Here is a 19,465-nt window from a genome sequence, read left to right as displayed (position 1 = left end):
TAAAACTGGTTTATATCTCTATATTACTTAGTCAGTTTTCTAAAAAACTAAGCTTATTAAACGACTTGTGTTGTGTTTAATTTGTTTATTGAAAGAATTCGAGTAACTCTAAGCCAAACAATTGTTAAAATATTTACACTAAGCGTTTTCTGCGTGAAACAGACTGCAGTTTTGTTTGTTTTTATTTGTGGAACTGTAAGCAAAGGAATCACTAATATTATTCCATTTGTATAGCCAGAACGAAAAATTTTAATTACAATACCATGAGATTTTTCTTGGATATTCATTTGAGCGAATTGTATTGCCGATTATGTGGATATATCTCATTCAATTACTTCGTAGCTGTCTCCAAACCATCAAATTCATGCTGAACTTCGCTAAAAACCGCACTTTTAAGAATATTTCCACAGGCAACTCTGAACCCAGCAACCATAAACAAGTCGATAAACTTTTTTGTTTCAAAGCAGCGAGTGAAGTCGCCATCTTGTTGGATGTTGAAAATTATTGGGAAATTCGAAGAATTTTCACGTTATTTAATTTGTTTTGGTGTTTTATGTGTTGTAATTAGAAATGTCTAAGCGCCGCATCGAAGTGATGGATCCCTTTATCAAAAAGAAAAGGTTAGTAACACGTTCTTTAAGGTTTGTTGTGCCATGCTTTATTTTATCGTTTACATGCCTTTGTTTGCTGTATTTAACTTAATTACCGCCCTTATTAGTGCCACGCACCCGTTGAATAACCAAATCTTTGCATATTTACGTTTTATAAAACGTTATCAAGGCTAGGAATCTTCTATCAAGTTCTAAACCTTTGCAATTTTTTTTTGTCGCTCACCGGTTAACACGCTTGGTTTTCTTAATTTTTCTGTCCACCTTAGCGTTTGTTCTTGCATTTAAAATCCTCTAAAACAAGTGCACAATTTATCGGGCATTTTAATTAAAATGTATATACTGAGTTATATCAACTGCTGTACTCATAATATATTATGGCGTGGAACTGCGTGGAACAGTCTGTCTCACTGCGCATGGTCTTATACCGAAGTCACCCTATGTTTAACCGACTTCCCAAAGAGGAGGTGGATGTCAATTCGCATTTTTGTGATTATAAACATCAAATAGAGCCTGTTTACTTTTGTTAATAAAGATAGCAATTGGGTTTTAACCTGAATAGCAAGTGTGTAGGAACATGTAAATATGCCATGAAAAACGGATTTTTATACTCAATGTCAGTCTCAATTTAATGATCCTTATCAACTTCCCACACACAGTTTTAGGTATTATACAGTACACAGATTATTTTACCCCTAAACATTATTAAACACTAGCTTCCCCAGTGATTTCACCCGATGCCTGAGACAGCTACTTCCCACAGCTGGATAAAAACCAACCTCTCAAGTATGAGGGCGCGGGTTCGATCCCAGGTCAGGCAAGTACCAATGCAACTTTTCTAAGTTTGTATGTACTTTCTAAGTATATCTTAAACACCATGGACTGTGTTTCGGATGGCACGTTAAACTGTAGGTCCCGGCTGTCATTGAACATCCTTGGCAGTCGTTACGGGTAGTCAGAAGCCAGTAAGTCTGACACCAGTCTAACCAAGGGGTATCGGTTTGCCCGGGTAACTGGGTTGAGGAGGTCAGATAGGCAGTCGCTTCTTGTAAAGCACTGGTACTCAGCTGAATCCGGTTAGACTGGAAGCCGACCCCGACATGATTGGGAAAAGGCTCGGAGGATGAAGAAGTAACATAGATACATGCAAACTTTTGCTTTAATGTTATTAGTGATTAGTGTGATTATTACATTCATCATCATCATCATCAGCCTATCGCAGTCCAGTGCTGGACATAGGCCTCTCCAAGTGCACGCCACTGAGATCGATTTTCGGCTTATTACATTACATATTACAGAAATACAATCATTTGCCTAGTCCATTTCTCAGCATTGTATATCGCAGGATATACCATATTTGGATATACCAGTTGTTTCCCATGTTCGAAATATATATTTACTATGTTCACAACAGTAGTTTTAGAGACACCGGCTCCAAACAAACAAATACATATAATGACTACAGATATTACTACTAGATGACTACAGTTTTTTATAAGTTACTGTCATATTTATAATGTAAGTAGGGATTACATCTTAGGACTACTCGGTAATACAGTTTAAAAACTTACCGTCTTACCACAAAAACTTTTTAACGTCAGTTTCTTCTTCTTCTTCTTCTTCTTTTTGTTTATGGCTCCTTCATTTGTATCGAAGATTTTGCCAACGTCAAGGTAGGAAATGACACTGATCGGTTTTTAATTAAAAATAAAATAATACTTATTATTCTCTAGTGACTACAGCGATTGTAGAGCTGAAAAAGGGGGACAAAACATTTGTTAGTATTTGTGACAAACACGAGACGGCACAGCTGTTAGAACATAAATGATTGATTGTCAGTATTGTCAATGTCATACATATTTGAAGTAAGAGCGAAAAAGTAACATCGAAACAATAATAACTATTGTGAGTATAGGCGGTGAATTATGTTATATATATATCTGATTAATACTAATAAACTTATATAACGTTTTAATAATGGGAGAATGGACTAGGGTTAGTAAAAAAGGAATGTTAATAGGACGTGGGATGTCATTAGGAAGGAGGTCATAAAGGGGCGTAATAAGACGGGGGCAGGAAAAGAATAAGTGTTCCAGAGTACCCTCCTCCAGGCCACATTCACAGATAGAATGATCTCTGACTCTGATCTTAGCCAAAAAAACTGGAGTACAGACAAAACCAAGCCGCAATCGAATGATGACCGATGTAGCCAATTTCTTAAAATTCTTGTGTTTACTAAACCAAGCTTTGTGAGGAATAGAAGGTTGAATGGATCCGAAGAATTTACCTTTGACTTTACGGGTTTTCTGCCAAAGGGAATCCCAGCTCTTCATCATAGAAGGTTTGGCGGTGCAGCACAGATCTCGAGGGAAACAAGTCCTGAGGTAAGAATCATCTCCATTTCGAATTGCTACCTTGGCAAGTGAATCTGCATTATCGTTACCCACGATGCCCGAGTGACTGGGGATCCAGGCCAAAGTAACTTGAATACCTGAAGAGTGACATTTAAACAGAAGTTGCTTGATCTGAAGAATAATGGGGAAGTTATGACGAGCACGAAAAGGAAATTTTATCAAATCTTGAAGGCAGCTTAGAGAGTCAGAAAGAATCAAAGTTTTGTTTAGACTATGAGAATCGACGTATTTAACAGCTTCTAAAAGGGCTATTGATTCCCCTGTATAGATAGAGGAGTGTGGAGAAACTTTATTGCTCAGAATAATTTTATATTTAGGGATCCACACCGCAGTTCCCACAATGCCATCTTCTGAAATTTTGGAAGCATCAGTGTACATAGTGAGCCAGTCTTGCCAGTCTTCGGTTAAAATCTTATTTAATTTATTATTAGCACCAGGGTCATGTTTGGAAATACCGAGGCTGAGAATGACTTTCGGTTGAAAGAGTAACGTTTCGAAACTAACTTCAAAAAGAGGGTTAGTATTGGACTGGACTAGGGATATGTGAGGATCATTGACTTTACTGTAGCTGTTAATAAGGGGAGGAGGAAGTTTGTGTGACCAGTAACGGGAAGAGGCAATAAGCTCATGCAGTGTTTTTAAAAGAGGAAGAAGGGGGTGGGATTTAATTTGGAGAGCTTTGAAAAAGAATCTATCCGAGAGGTATTGTCTGCGTAAGTTAAGAGGAGGATCCAAACATTCCACCTGCAGAGCGTTTATAGGGGAACATTTCATAGCTCCTGTAATAATTCGCAAACATTTGGCTTGGATCTTATCCAATTTGGCTAAGGCAATTTTGTTACATGGCTCCAACAGAAAGCTGCCGTAGTCAAAGTGGCTCCGGATTATGGCATTATAAAGGATTCTTTGGGTTGATGGGTGAGCACCCCACCGAACCCCAGAAAGGGCACGTAGGGCGTTCACACCTTTTTCACATTTTTTGCTAATGTATTCTAGATGGTGAAGGCCAGATAATTTAGAGTCAAGAATTATACCGAGAAATTTAATTTTGTCAAGAGTAGATATGGGAACATTATCAATAGATAGGTTAATAGGGGGGATATTACGTTTGCGAGAAAAGACAACCGCATTGCATTTAGGCACTGATAGGCTAAGGCCATGGTCGCATAGCCACTGATTGAGGTAGAATAGAGCAGAGTTTAAGCGAGAAGAGGCATCTTGAGGGGAGGAGAAACTATAATAGAGGGCAATATCATCCGCGTACTGTAGAATTTTGCAGAAGCAGTTAACCGAAGACTCTAAATCGTGAGTATATAAGTTATACAGGATAGGGCTTAAGACCGAGCCCTGGGGCAGGCCTTTCCAGACTAAACGGGATGGGGAAACGGAATGTTGATGACGGATAGTGATCGTTCGAGACATTAGCATGTTGCAGATTATGTTAACCAACCTCACAGGAACACTCAGCTGATGCATCTTCTGCCTGAGTAGTGGAAGTTGGACTTAACGTCAGTTTAAGACTTGTCTAAAAAAAATGTCAAATTATGACATTGACATATGGTTCATTTTGGAGCCACATTTTTTTTAGACAAGTGTAAAACAGTGGTTAAAGTTTTTGTAGTAAGGCCATTATTATTGTATCTAGCCCTTGAATGATTTACTGCTTATCAACATTCTATTTAGCAGCGTAAAGTAGTTCCCTCTGCATGAAGATGAAAACATTATAAAAACGCCAGTATTTCCACTCAAAATACTAATTCCATTCATATATTACTAAGAAACACTGTTACAATTAGTAGTGCAATTTATTTGTTTTAATAATTGATTGCACTTGCATTGTATAATATTTTGCAATTTGTTTGTTTGAACACCCTAATCTCAGGGATTACTGAACCGATTTCAATAACTATTCCAATGTAAGATAGCTCATTTGTCAAGAATGGTTATAGGCTACTTTTTATCAGTGCTTGCAGTAACTTTTTGTGCAGTGTTGTTCCCAAAATGGAAACTTATTGTATAAAATTTTGTAATAAGTATATAGTTCTTAGACTATATGGGTGGTATCACGATTATCTTTTGATAAACCACCTCCGATAATATACCTAAAACCTCCTAAGACTGACAAAATTGAATCAGTAAAACATACAAAATCAACTGAGAACCTGCTTTTTTTGAAGTTGGTTAAAAATAGAGCTCTAAAAATAATTACAAAACATTTAACATAATTTTGTTCAGTTTCCAAAGGTTTAGATATATTTCATCTACAATAAAAAACTTAATTTCTGACCTAAATCTGTCCTTTTATTCTGCAGGGAAGAGAAAGCGGCAGCAGCAGCCAAGTCAGGCGGCAGCGGCGAGTCGTCAGAGTCTGCGGTGGCTACCCTCGGCTCCAGCATGCCTCCCACTGCTACCAGTACTCCTGGTGTTAATCCTTTTACTGGTGAGTGCAGTGCATCATATTGATAACCTATGTATTTAGCAGATTTCTACCTATCTAGTGAGCAGGTTTGTCTACCTAACAAGATCTAGCTTTAGAGCCTCAAATTCTATTGCCCCATTATGAACTAGAAAAGAAAGTCAAGTCAAAGACTGAACAAAGCTCTTGATTGTCCTTCATTAAGGGACCAACTTCCAAATATCTTAAGTAGAAGTTAGTCCAATAGGCAAAAGCTTCATCATTATCATCAAAGGACAATGCCAGGGTCTGGGCTCAAAGTTTGCCCAGCAGTGGGAGTAGTTTCAGCTGGTTCCATAGTGCACTCTGAACACGAAATCCAAATATTTTTGAAATCGGTCCCAGAGGTCCCGAAAAAAACCGGTTCAAATGTTCTTCATAGATAGTCACTTAACAAAGCCTGAGCCATTTGCCCAGTAGTGAAAGTGGTCGAAATAGGTTCTTTACTGCACTATTAACATGAAATCCAAATATTTTGGAAATCGGTGCCAGAGGTCCCGAGAAAAACCGGTTCTCATGTTAAACTTGAACAGTCACTTTATGAAGCCCAAGCCATTTGCCCAGTAGTGGGAATGGTTAGAATAGGTTCTTTACTTCACTGTTAATACGAAATCCAAATATTTTGGAAATCGGTCCCAGAGGTCACGAGAAAAACCGGTCCTAATGTTCAACTTGAACAGTCACTTTATAAAGCCCAAGCCATTTGCCCAGAAGTGGGAATGGTTAAAATAGGTTCTTTACTTCACTCTTAAGATGGAATCCAAATATTTTTGAAATCGGTTCCAGAGATCCCGAGAAAAACTGGTTCTAATGTTAAACTTGAACAGTCACTTTATTAAGCCCAAGCCATTTGCCCAGAAGTGGGAATGGTTAGAATAGGTTTTTTACTTCACTGTTAATACGAAATCCAAATATTTTGGAAATCGGTCCCAGAGGTCCCGAGAAAAACCGGTCCTAATGTCAAACTTGAACAATCATTTTATAAAGCCCAAGCCATTTGCCCAGTAGCGGGAATGGTTAGAATAGGTTCTTTACTTCACTGTTAATACGAAATCCAAATATTTTGGAAATCGGTCCCAGAGGTCCCGAGAAAAACCGGTCCTAATGTCAAACTTGAACAGTCACTTTATAAAGCCCAAGCCATTTGCCCAGTAGCGGGAATGGTTAGAATAGGTTCTTTACTTCACTGTTAATACGAAATCCAAATATTTTGGAAATCGGTCCCAGAGGTCCCGAGAAAAACCGGTCCTAATGTTCAACTTGAACAGTCACTTTATAAAGCCCAAGCCATTTGCCCAGTAGTGGGAATGCTTAAAATAGGTTCTTTACTTCACTCTTAAGACGGAATCCAAATATTTTTGAAATCGGTCCAGAGGTCCCGAGAAAAACCGGTTCTAATGTTAGCCAGCCATTGTTAGCAAGCCATTTTAAGCAGCCGCAAACCTAACAACCTCTTTTCTTGAAATAACATTCAGATAGTTAGTGGTTTCTTTCACTGTTAACAGGATAAAAAAACAGAAATAGACGTTTAAAGGTAATTGTTGTTTCTCTTGCTTTTCAGTCTCTATCTACCACAATCAGACCTAAGTTCGTGTAGCGTCATGCAATTAATATCCGTAACGGCAATGGAAAAATCTTATCAAGACGAATAAAATAAGCTCGAACGGGAGGTAGTAAATAGATACCGTTGAGGAGTTCCCTCGTCTCACTGTCGTCTCCATCGTCAGGTCAGGTCTTAACCTAAACTGTTTTGTGGTGTCGGAGATATATACCAGAATGACAAGTTTTTATTCGATATGTGCTTACAATTTCCGAGAGTTCCCTATTGTTTTAAGGTTTCTATCACCAGAACCTGGACCGAATAACAAAGGAACCATTTGGAAAGTAAATCCTTTCAAATAATAAAATTATTGTTTAAATCGGTTGGTAAACGACGGTGTTATGCACGTACTTACGTAAAAAGAATACAAACGAACTGAGAAACTCCTCCATTTTTTGAAGTCGGTAAAAAAAAATCTCGTTCAATACCTCGTATTTGTCGATTAATATTAAAATGCATTTCAATTAAGGTAATAAAAGTGGAATAGTTAAGAGTTCGTAGCATATTTTTCGTAATATTGAATAAGAGTCAAACCAGTTTTTCTCAGGACTCCTAGGATAGATCTCGAAATATTTCGGTCTGGGACCTATTATAAGCCTATGGAATATAATACACTATGCAGTTACTGTGGGCAACTCTTGAGCCCAACTTCCATACAAAGAATAGCATTGTCCTTTATCAGCATTTTTGCTTGCCCACTACAACAAGGTATGAGCGTTAATCATCATAATATGCTTGCGGAAAACAGATTGGCAATATAAATAGTCCAAGGTTCTTCAAGATGTTTCCCTTCACTTTTATTCAATGGTTAGTGCTTTAACTAGGGCACTATGACTTACCTAACAGCGTTACTTAAACTATGGTAGTATGTTTAATCAGTTGTTATATCGTACACGCAATCTTTGTTCCCAGGTCTCCCCCACTCACAGCGCTACCACGAGCTCCTACGCCGTCGCCTAGGCCTCCCAGTATGGGAATACAAAAACGACTTCATGAGACTCCTCAACACCCACCAGTGTGTCGTCCTAGTCGGAGAGACTGGCTCCGGGAAGACCACACAAATCCCCCAATGGTCCGTTGAATTTGCAGCGGTTACAGCAGGCAAGTCAAAAGGGGTAGCTTGTACCCAACCGAGAAGAGTAGCCGCTATGTCCGTAGCCCAAAGAGTGGCTGAAGAAATGGATGTGGCTTTGGGTCAGCAAGTTGGTTACAGCATCCGTTTTGAAGATTGTTCCGGACCTCAGACTATACTAAAGTACATGACAGACGGTATGTTGCTAAGAGAAGCAATGTCAGACCCAATGCTTGAACAATATAGAGTGATTTTACTTGATGAGGCTCACGAAAGGACGCTGGCCACAGATATACTAATGGGTGTGTTAAAAGAAGTTATTAAACAGAGGTCAGATCTCAAACTAGTTATCATGTCTGCTACCTTAGATGCCGGAAAGTTCCAACAGTACTTTGACAATGCACCGTTGATGAACGTCCCGGGACGGACACATCCAGTAGAAATTTTCTACACACCGCAGCCTGAAAGGGATTATTTAGAAGCTGCTATACGTACAGTTATACAGATTCACATTTGCGAAGAAATTGCAGGAGATATCCTACTATTTTTGACCGGACAGGAAGAAATAGAAGATGCATGTAAGAGAATCAAACGAGAGATTGATAATCTAGGTCCGGATGCTGGTGAATTAAAGTGCATACCTTTATATTCGACGTTACCACCTAATCTGCAGCAGAGGATTTTCGAGCCAGCGCCCCCGAACCGAGCAAATGGAGCTATAGGACGAAAAGTGGTGGTTTCAACGAACATTGCTGAGACTTCCCTGACAATAGACGGAGTTGTATTTGTGATAGACCCAGGATTTGCTAAACAGAAGGTCTATAATCCGAGGATCCGGGTGGAATCTCTTCTTGTGTCTCCGATCAGTAAGGCATCGGCCCAGCAGAGGGCTGGACGGGCTGGTAGAACTCGGCCGGGCAAATGTTTCAGGCTTTACACGGAGAAGGCCTATAAGAATGAAATGCAGGATAATACGTACCCAGAGATTTTAAGGTGATTGGTGGTATACGTTTTGTATTATTATTTTTTGTTTTTTAGTTTATTTTTGGTCACTTAAAATATATTTTGAAGGTCCAAAAATATTGAAATGGAAGGCCTGTGTCCAGCAATGTCTAAATATCATCATCTGCTAGCCTTTTCACAACTATGTTGGGGTTGGCTTCCAGTCTAACTGGGCAGCTGAGTACCAGTGTGCCACATGGAACAACTGCCTATCTGACCTATGTCCTATAATGATAATGATTGCAAGAAAATAAGAGAGAATTTCAATAACACTTAGTGATTCAAAATTGCTAAGGCTTTTAGTCTAAAAACTCCTGTTTACGTGCCAAAATATCTCTCTTTAAACTAACAAAACAGGATAAACATAACTTATCAAATCTTATTAACAATAGTACTACCGGGAACTTTTCTGCCTGACCACTTGTAATTTTATCTTGATTCTGCGCGGCTATGGAAAAACTATGTCGTAATCGAAATGTCTATTCCTATATTTAAAAGTTAATATTGGTCGGTCGGGAGTGTCTGCGATAGTATAGTTTGCGTCAAACTTGATGGCGGCTTGCAACTAATATCTGAGCACTTGTGGCCCAAAACATTCCGTTTTATTTCACAAATATTCTTATGTGAGTACAATGTACAGGTTTGTAAGACTGAGCGAGCACATACAAACACAACGTGCTATAAGTTCGCATCAAATAACTTTGCAATACTGAAGTTAGCCATTTGCCTCCTAACGTATTTTTTCGCACAGATATTGTGGGGACGCTTTGCTTTTCCAAATACAAATGTCTGAAGTAGAGCACAAAAGAAATTGATGGGAACCTCTATATGTGTTGCTGGGGACTTTGTTGCGCCATTTCTTCCCAGCAAAAAACATAATAAGTGGTGAAGTGTGGGGCGTTCAAAAAGTGCTGTCTTGCAGCCAAGTTTCAATAAATGATTTTTGATTTGATATAAAGTAACAATAGGCTATTCAGAGTTTTAAATTGTTTATTTGGTGCGAACTGTACGTTACGATATTCAGAGCCGCCATAAAGATTGCCGCTGCTTAACCCCCCGTGAGCTCGGACCCGCCTAACGCCCGGCGCCTTAACTTGCAGATCAAACTTAGGGTCTGTAGTTTTGCAGTTGAAAAAGCTTGGCATCGACGATCTGGTACACTTCGATTTTATGGACCCCCCAGCGCCCGAGACTCTGATGCGGGCACTCGAGTTGCTTAATTATCTGGCTGCTTTGGGTGAGTTGGACCTCAATTATTATTATTCTATTTATTTTAAGATATTGTTTACATTTTAAAATATATAAATCATTAAAAAATATAAATTAATAGGTGGCCACCGATACCGAGTACAGGGTCCAAGGTACCGGTGGTTACAACCTTCATTTATTTTTAAAATTGTTAGTTTTTGTGTGTAAAATGTTTCTTAAAATAAAAACTGCTTCCTTCTTGCCACTGAAATGATAATTTCCCAAATTGAAAAGTTGTAAATATCTGTTGTTTCAAGTTATATGTACAGTCAACTTCAGGTCAGTGGTAACAGTTTTATAGGAAAATCGCACTTATTACTATTGAGTTAAGGTGCATGACAGTTACCACTGATGTGCAGTCTACCGTACTTGTACTTTCTAAGTATCTTTTGGATTCAAATGACCTGGATTTTACGAGTGAATGAAATGTAGAATCTTATGTTTTCAGTTACATATTATTGAGTCTATGAAAATTATATATTTTCTAAACTTTGTCTTGTCTTGTAGTTTCAGGAACAATACAATAAGATGAGCATTCCTCTACTTTTGAGCTTTGCTGCTGCCTTTTATCAAACACTTGTTTTATAAATAGTGCTCTTATATACTTTTTATCTTTATTCAATTTATCTAGATATCTTGAATGATTAAACATGTTTTTCTATAAATAATATGTATTTACATGATTTCTTCAGACGACGACGGCAACTTAACGGACTTGGGCGCGGTGATGGCGGAGTTTCCTCTCGACCCTCAACTCGCCAAGATGTTGATAGCCAGCTGCAACCACAACTGTTCCAACGAGATCCTCTCCATCACTGCCATGCTGTCAGGTAACCATCCGGCTAGCCTTTTCCTCACTATGTTGGGCCGCTTTCTAGTGCAGTTAGATTCGGGAGGTTATCTGCTCTCCTCGACCCAGTTCACTGACTGACAATCCGGGACTATATCTGGAATTAAATTGCTAAAATATACATATATCTGCTGCCGAAGGTGTATTGCAGCGCCAACATTGCTTTGTGAAAGTTTATTAAAGTCTATTCGTTGCATTCATATAAACTTTTAAATCTTACAATGAAGATAAAATGTGTTTTAGTTGTGAAATATTTCTGTATAAAATCTGATTAACTTTATTTTTGGGCATAGATCTCTCGTCTCACGCAAGCGTGTGAGCCATATGAGTTGTACTCAGTAGTGGTCAAGTCTACTATGTCATTTACTTTATTTACTCACGCAATCCTAGTGGGTTTTACTACTACTACGTGTATACATCTGTACTGTGCGCATAGGTCCAGTTGAAAACAATCATCTGGCATAATGCTGAACTGGACCTATTTGGCGCAACCATTTGTAACTTTGTTTTGTTTTTATTTCTATGTGTGGTTTGTGTCAATAAATAATTTTTCTATCTTTCTCTCTTTCTTTCTTACTAATATATTTTTGGTGTATTTTATATTAACATGCTTTTTCTTTCTGTTTCCAGTACAACAGTGCTTCGTCCGTCCCAACGAGGCGCGGAAGGCGGCGGACGAGGCCAAGATGAGGTTCGCGCACATCGACGGCGACCATCTCACGCTGCTCAATGTCTATCATGCTTTTAAACAGAGTGAGTTTATTTACTTGTTTATAATTTATGATATTATAAAAAAAAAATCCCACTGATAGGAAGGGGGTTGTTTTCTGGATATTGTGAGTGTATGTTTTATTGTAAGGGGAACTTTGTACACAGTGATGTCCCTTTTTTATTGATGGCAAAAATCATGAAATGACCCCTCTGTGGGTTAGCAGCGGTGAGGAAGTGTCAGACTCTTACTGACTAAAAATCCATCATGTTCCGTTGTAGGCCTTTTATGCACCGCGGTAACTTTCGAACAATCCCACAGCCCCATACAGTGATCCCTGTCACGGAAGAAAGTATCTTTTTGTATGTTCTGGTACTGACTTTTGAGGTAGTAATTGTTCACCCACATCCTTTGGGAATTTCTTTCCGTATCTGGACAAAGTAATACCCTATACCCAGAGATAGTCTTGCTTCCCAGCACTGAAAAAAAAACAAAACATAGGATGTTGTCTACCGTAGCTACCGAGAAAAGCTGCGACACGTCGTGTAAAATATGTATCAGTATATAATTTAATTTATAATATTTTCTGTGGCCCTTTGATGCCTGAGTTAAATAAGTAAATAATAACACAAATGTCTGTATGTTTCAGACATGGAGGACCCGCACTGGTGCTACGACAACTTCATCAACTACCGCTCGCTCAAGTCCGGCGACAACGTGCGCCAGCAGCTCAGCAGGATCATGGACAGGTCTGTTCATCATCATCATCATCATCCATCATCATCATCATCTCCCGAGCCTTATCCCAACTATGTCGGTGTCGGCTTCCAGTCTAACAGCATGCAGCTGAGTACCAGTGTGCCACAAGGAGCGAGTACCCTATCTGACCTCCTCAACCCGGGCAACCTAATACCCCTTGGATTATTTAATGACAGTCAAATTCAGTCACAAAAATACTCAATTACTGCAAATAAGTTTACTAAACACAAATATAATGAAAATGGCGGGCAAATTAAAATAAAGGATGTCGACCAAATGAAAATGAACTGAAAGATGATTATGGGTTGGGGACACTAGGTTCCACTCGCATCTCCCCACTGGGGGGAGGTATGTTCAGGCGGGCAGTCGCCGGTGGGGGACTGGACGCCAGACTCCCAGACCCACTACACTCAGGCGAGGTCGGAGTGCCGCTGGGCCTTTTTAGTGGACCGGGGATTCCCACATACCCCTCTCCCGTCCCCCGACGGGAAAGTGATGCGTAATAGCATTTTTAGCCCAGCGACAACAAAAAAAAAGGTTCCACTCGCATCTCGTGGGAATTATCCCATACCCAAGTAAAATATAGCCTATGTAACCTTTTGATAGTTTAGCTTCCTATAGCGAAATAATTTACAAATGTGTGTTTTGTGTTCCAGGTTTAACTTAAAACGAACAAGTACAGAGTTCACAAGCAAGGACTACTACATTAATATAAGGAAAGCACTAGTTAACGGATTCTTTATGCAGGTAACAATACTTTTCTATTTTATTGTCTGTTGTTATGACTAAAAGTTGTTATGGAGTCTTATCTTCATAGTTACTTTTCATAATTGGACATAGTTATGCAGAAACGTTCCAACCCACTGTACGCGTAAATGCTTATATCTCAAATTCAAGTTTAATTTTCAGTTGTATTCTTTTTTATTCTAACTAGTAAAGGTACTAGAGGTTTTATTGTTGAATTATATTGAGTTTAGATAACCATATGCTAAATTTTAGGCTGTTCAATCACTATAACTCGATTTCGGGTGACTTGTGGGTTGGAACGTTTCTGCATAACTACGTCCAATTGTGATCCAACTGACAACAGTTTATTTGCATAAAACGTTGTGTGTGTTCGTGTCGTGTAAATATAACTCAGTATAATGCAACATTTTTTTTAACCGGTTGTGTACCACTTATTATAGAACAATAGAAAATCTGTTGTGTCTTGCGCGGATCGTGCATCGGCATACAAAGGGCTAAACCAAACTGCTACATGATAGAATTAATATATAAAACACTTATTGATACATAACAGTTGCATTGCAAAACTTAATAATACAAGGTGTTGATTTGCATTTGTGCCATACTTCAGGAGGAGGACATAAAATACGTAAATAATCTATTGGAATTACAGTAGACGGGAAATAGCTAATATGCACTGCTTTTTTTGTCATTGTAATGTCGTAGTATTTCGGAAGTAATCCAATTTTATGAATGAAATTTATGAATAATCGTTGCGTATGCTTTGTTTTTGCACTTGTGTGAGGGCGCAGCACGGTTTTAAGGCCAGTAACACACGCACCAAGTTTAAATACGGCTAGAGGACATTGACGGAATTCCGAAAAAAAATTAAAATCAAAAATTTTCGTACCAATTTTTTTGTTGATTTGGGTTGAGAATCATTAGTATAATTACGTCCTTGACTATGGCACGGATGCAAATCAACAGCTTGTATTTCTATAAACAGTTGATTTGAAACACATCAAAAACTACTTCGAATTATGTTATTAACTTTAATGATGAGTTGTAATGTTAAAATTTAAATTATGTCTCCAATCTTTTTTACTTACCTAAAAAGTAGACTTAGAATCACTGTGTTTTTAATCCGATTGTAACTTGTTAAAATTTATTTCCAGGTTGCCCACTTAGAGCGGACGGGTCACTACCTGACCGTGAAAGACAACCAGGTAGTCCAGCTCCACCCCAGCACGTGCCTGGACCACAAGCCGGACTGGGTCATCTACAACGAGTTCGTGCTCACCACCAAGAACTATATACGCACCGTCACTGATATTAAACGTAAGTTGTAGAAAATATAGCTGAATATATATTATAATATATATACAACTTGTTACCCAGGCGCAAAGAGTAGTTGGATATGGGAAGTAGTCCCCCGTCCACTGTGTCATTCATAATATAAAAGCAGAACACTGGTATATAACACAAACAGAGCATCATGTGCAGAACCTTTTCTCAACTATGCTGGAGTCAGGTTTCTCTCTTAACTGGATGCAGCTGAGTACCAGTGGGCCACAAAGTTTGACTGCCTATCTAACCTCCTCAACCCAGTTATCTGGCAACCTGATAAAGACAAAGATTTATTTGCAAAAACATGGATACATAAAAATACATTTTTATGATGTCTTAAATATTTAGGTTTGAACCAACATGTTTTACCATTTTGTTGTCAGACTTTTTGACTTTCGACTACTTCCGACTGTCAAATTCAAATGACAGCCGGGACTCGTCCCTTTCGAAATACGGAGGAACTCGTCATGACAAGATAGTTATCCGTCTACAGACCACCAAATGTAGCCTCGCTAGTTACTTACTTTTATTTACTGATAAAAAGTAGGTTCTTAGTGGGATATGTATTTGTACGCAATTATCTTATATTGGGTTAAACCGACTCAATCATCATCAGTCATTTCAGACTTGGAGAAGGTTTTCAGCATTTATTCTTATATTTTACTTTTTCTGTCCACAGCGGAATGGCTACTCAAAATAGCGCCACAATACTACGAGCTGAACAACTTCCCGCAGTGCGAAGCCAGGCGGCAACTCGAGCTGCTGCAGGCCAGGCTCGACTCCAAGGCCTACCAGGAGGGGTTCTAGGCCTCGTCACCTCGTACCAGAGGGGTCAGGAGGCCTAAAAGCCGTCTTAAAAAGGAGACAGAAGGGCTTCTAGACCTCGTACAAAGGGTTAAGAGCGCTTCTAGGCCTCGTGATCTCGTACTAGGGGGTTATGAGGGCTACTAGGTCTCGTGACTTCGTGTCAAGAGGGCTGTTAGGCCTCGTGACCTTGTAATATAGGGGTCATGAGGGCTTTTAGACCTCGTGATCTCGTAGAAGACCTGACCCCCGTAGCACGAGGACACGAGGGCTTTTAGGCCCCCTGACCCCCTAGCACGAGGTCACGAAGCCTAAAAGCCCTCGTGTCCTCGTGCTACGGGGGTCAGGAGGTCTTCTGGGCCTCGTGACCATGTACTATGGAGTTAGGAGGGCTTTTAGGCCTCGGGACCTCGTACCAGGGGGTCTTGTACCTCCTACGGGGTCTGTGACAAGTACTAGAAATGTGGGAATATGAGTTATGTATCAATAAAGTATTTAAGAACATAAATGTAGTAGTTATTTTTGGTGGCTCTCTTAAATATCAATATTGTATGAAAGTAATCCTATTTATATTATAAATGTGATATAATTTGTTATTATGTAATTCTTTTAAAGTTGGTAATATTTTATTTTCAAAAGTCAAATAATTCGCTCTATATTCTGAAAATATTAATTTTAATTAAAATGAAGAATTACTATATAACGCAATAATGTATTATATTATTGAAAACAATAATTAAAATTCTTTTAATATACCTCTTCTTAGTATATTAACAGTCTTGTATTTATTTCACCGACTTCCAAAAATGGAGGCAGATATATTTCAACCTTCACCAATGGTCATTTTATAAGATCAAATATTAAGTACACATATTTTATCTCAGGAAAGCGGGTAAAGCCATACTTGTCTGTAAATATACATGTAAATTGTATTTGTATGACTGTTTTCTTGAAATTGAAATTTGAATGAATTGAATTTCTTGAAATGACTCTGTTATTCGGCCACTACTGAAAACCGAGCTTACTCACACTAATACAATGTGCATGTACATTTACACACTCAAGTGTGGCTCAACCGCTTTTAATAATTCATTTATAACTCATATTCCCATATTTAAAGTGAAACCTACAACATAAACGTCATTTTTCTCAAAACAGCTGTTTACTATGTATTTTCATAATAAACATATGTTTTAAGGTAAATACTTCTACTGGTAGCGAGAAATTCTATATAGATTTTTTTTTTGAAAATTGAACGTGAAAATTCATACTGAACAGTTGTTTTAAGAAAACTGACGTTTTTGCTGTTAGTAAACTTAACTCTCGGGCTTAACAACCTTGAGGCCCGGAAAGTGACTATAGGTCATTTGTGTTAGACTGGAAAAACGACCACATAGGAAATGCTAGCTTTTCATTAAATGATGATACAGTTAGGCTGCTATTCAGTTAACGTGGGTTTCTATAATTGATCCATCTCTCGTTATAAAATCTATCTAAAAAGGAAGGTTTGGCTCTAAAACTACTGAACCGATTTGATAAATACTTTCACTGTTGGACAGCTACACTCTTCCCGAGTAACATAGGCTATATTTTATCCCGGTACGGGCAGTCGTTCCCACGGGACGCGAGTGAAACCGCGAGAAATCGGCTATGTAGAGTAAATGACAAGATTCAATTTCTTATCGAGCAACTATGGATGGATAAGTTATAGAAACCTACAGTTAAGAATTAAACTTTTTACCGTACACGGTATTTTATGTACCCCTACATTTTGTAGTAAGTAGACTCCATTAGAGCAGGCACCCAACTGAAGGTAAACAATCTTAATAGAATATTACACAAATACATATTAAACTACTGCTTAAAATAATTGGACGTAGTTATGCAGAAACGTTCCAACCCACAAGTCACCCGAAATCGAGTTATTGTGATTGAACAGCCTAAAATTTAGCATATGGTTATCTAAACTCAATATAATTCAACAATAAAACCTCTAGTACCTTTACTAGTTAGAATAAAAAAGAATACAACTGAAACGCGTAAATGCTTATATCTCAAATTCAAGTTTAATTTGAGATATAAGCATTTACGCGTACAGTGGGTTGGAACGTTTCTGCATAACTACGTCCAATTATTCAATTGATATTCATGTATTTACGTTGATATGAAGATTATCCAGTCTTAACAAGGGGCACTGGGTTGCCCGGGTAACTGGGTTGAGGAGGTCAGATAGGCAGTCGCTCCTTGTAGCTCTAGTACTCAGCTACATCCGGTTAGACTGGATGATGATGATGAAAATTGTTTATCTTTACTTGAGTGCTTTCTCAGATGGAGTTTTCAATATTAGATGCGAGTCCTATGGAATGATATTAAATGACCCTACTTTATGTATGCTTTGTAATAAGTACATAAATTCAAAATGTTCAAAATCTATTTGAAAAATGTTTTTTATCGTCAGATAGCTCATTTATTGAGAGTCTTGTAAGGGTGAAACGGTTGACCAGAGTATTATAATTATGTAGAAAAGAAAATAATTATACTTACCTATTTCTTTTGAAATAAGAAATGATCTGGTCATATAATATATATTTGTGTATTACCTAAAAGTTGATTGATTGATAATATCATGAGCTACAGTTTTATAGATTTTGAATATTTTAAATTATAAGAATGTGCTAGCAAATATTTATTTAGAATGAATAATCTGCAATTTTTAGGTACCTATTTTATGAAATAAAATGAAGGAACTTATATGTATTTTAAAATAATTTGATGGATCAAAAATTTGTATAGGTCATATAAATAGAAATAATAGTTTTATATATTTAATGAAAATACGGGGTAGTTCAAAAAGCGCATGAAAATGAGATCACCAGTTTTTGAGCTTATCGCAAAGAGACAGATTTACGCTTTCTGAACCACCCTGTGTACGTACAAAATTATTAGCATACCGAAATCGCAGTTTTTTTTACTATTTAGTAGAACAATATTCATTTAGAACTATAATTTTTGGAATGTAATACTTATTATTGGATCGTTCATTCGGGAGGATACAGTTAGTAACGAAAGTCCATGAACACAGCCAAAATGATAAAATTATTAAATATTTACAGAACAAAATAATGGGGATCGTAAAATTACAAAATATCCTGAACACATCTTGCAATTGAGGTTTGTTTTTGTAATTTTAATAGTGTATTGACTTTTATTACCGACGTACCATTAGTATTTTCAGGTTTATATGGGCTATCCAAACTAATATTATAAATGCGAAAGTAACTCTGTCTTTCTGTCTGTCTATCTGTCTTTTCTTCACGCCTAAACTACTGAACCGATTTGTGTGAAATTTGGTACAGACATAGTTTGAAACTTGAGAAAGGACATAGGATAGTTTTTATTACAAAAAATAAAAAATAAAATTTATTACGGACATACAGTGCCATCTATTGGTCAAATGTCGAGCTGTTCCTATGCTCCGTAGATAGATGGCGTTAATCGCGCAATGGTGTCATTACACGTGTACGGTTCATGTTATTGTTTTAATTCATCCTGCGGGAGCGGGAACTTCTCAAAAATCCCGCGAGATCGGGAACTATGTGGGTAAAACCAAAAATCTGCCGGAAGTCACTATTCCACGCGAACGAAGTCGCGGGAAAAAGCTAGTAAGTATATAATGTATTGTCTATAATATCTTTACTTATATTATTAAGCTGAAATTTGTTTGAACACACCAATCTTAGGAACTACTGAACCAATTTAAATCATTCTTTCACATGTTAGACAGCTCATTTATACAAGTCTATAGGCTAATTTTTAACCATGTGCGCGAAGAGGTGAAGCTGTCAGAAGCTAGTTGTATGGAATAGTACTT

General features: G+C 37.9%; 1 protein-coding gene across 1 annotated transcript; it reads left to right on the top strand.

Moving 5' to 3' along the window:
• Window positions 1-452: 452 nt before the first annotated feature.
• Window positions 453-16,102, top strand: LOC124644058 (putative pre-mRNA-splicing factor ATP-dependent RNA helicase PRP1). The gene is made up of 10 exons (XM_047183249.1): window positions 453-620; window positions 5,335-5,462; window positions 7,990-9,142; window positions 10,252-10,388; window positions 11,092-11,229; window positions 11,880-12,002; window positions 12,608-12,707; window positions 13,374-13,464; window positions 14,619-14,781; window positions 15,470-16,102. Exons 1-10 carry the CDS (start codon window positions 571-573, stop codon window positions 15,595-15,597), a joined length of 2,211 nt encoding a protein of 736 aa, XP_047039205.1. The 5' UTR covers window positions 453-570; the 3' UTR covers window positions 15,598-16,102.
• Window positions 16,103-19,465: the final 3,363 nt, after the last annotated feature.

Source organism: Helicoverpa zea, chromosome 29 (genome assembly GCF_022581195.2).
Source record: "Helicoverpa zea isolate HzStark_Cry1AcR chromosome 29, ilHelZeax1.1, whole genome shotgun sequence".
Lineage (NCBI taxonomy): Eukaryota > Metazoa > Arthropoda > Insecta > Lepidoptera > Noctuidae > Helicoverpa > Helicoverpa zea.
Note: the sequence above shows the minus strand (reverse complement) of the source record. Positions and strands in the feature narration are given on the sequence as shown.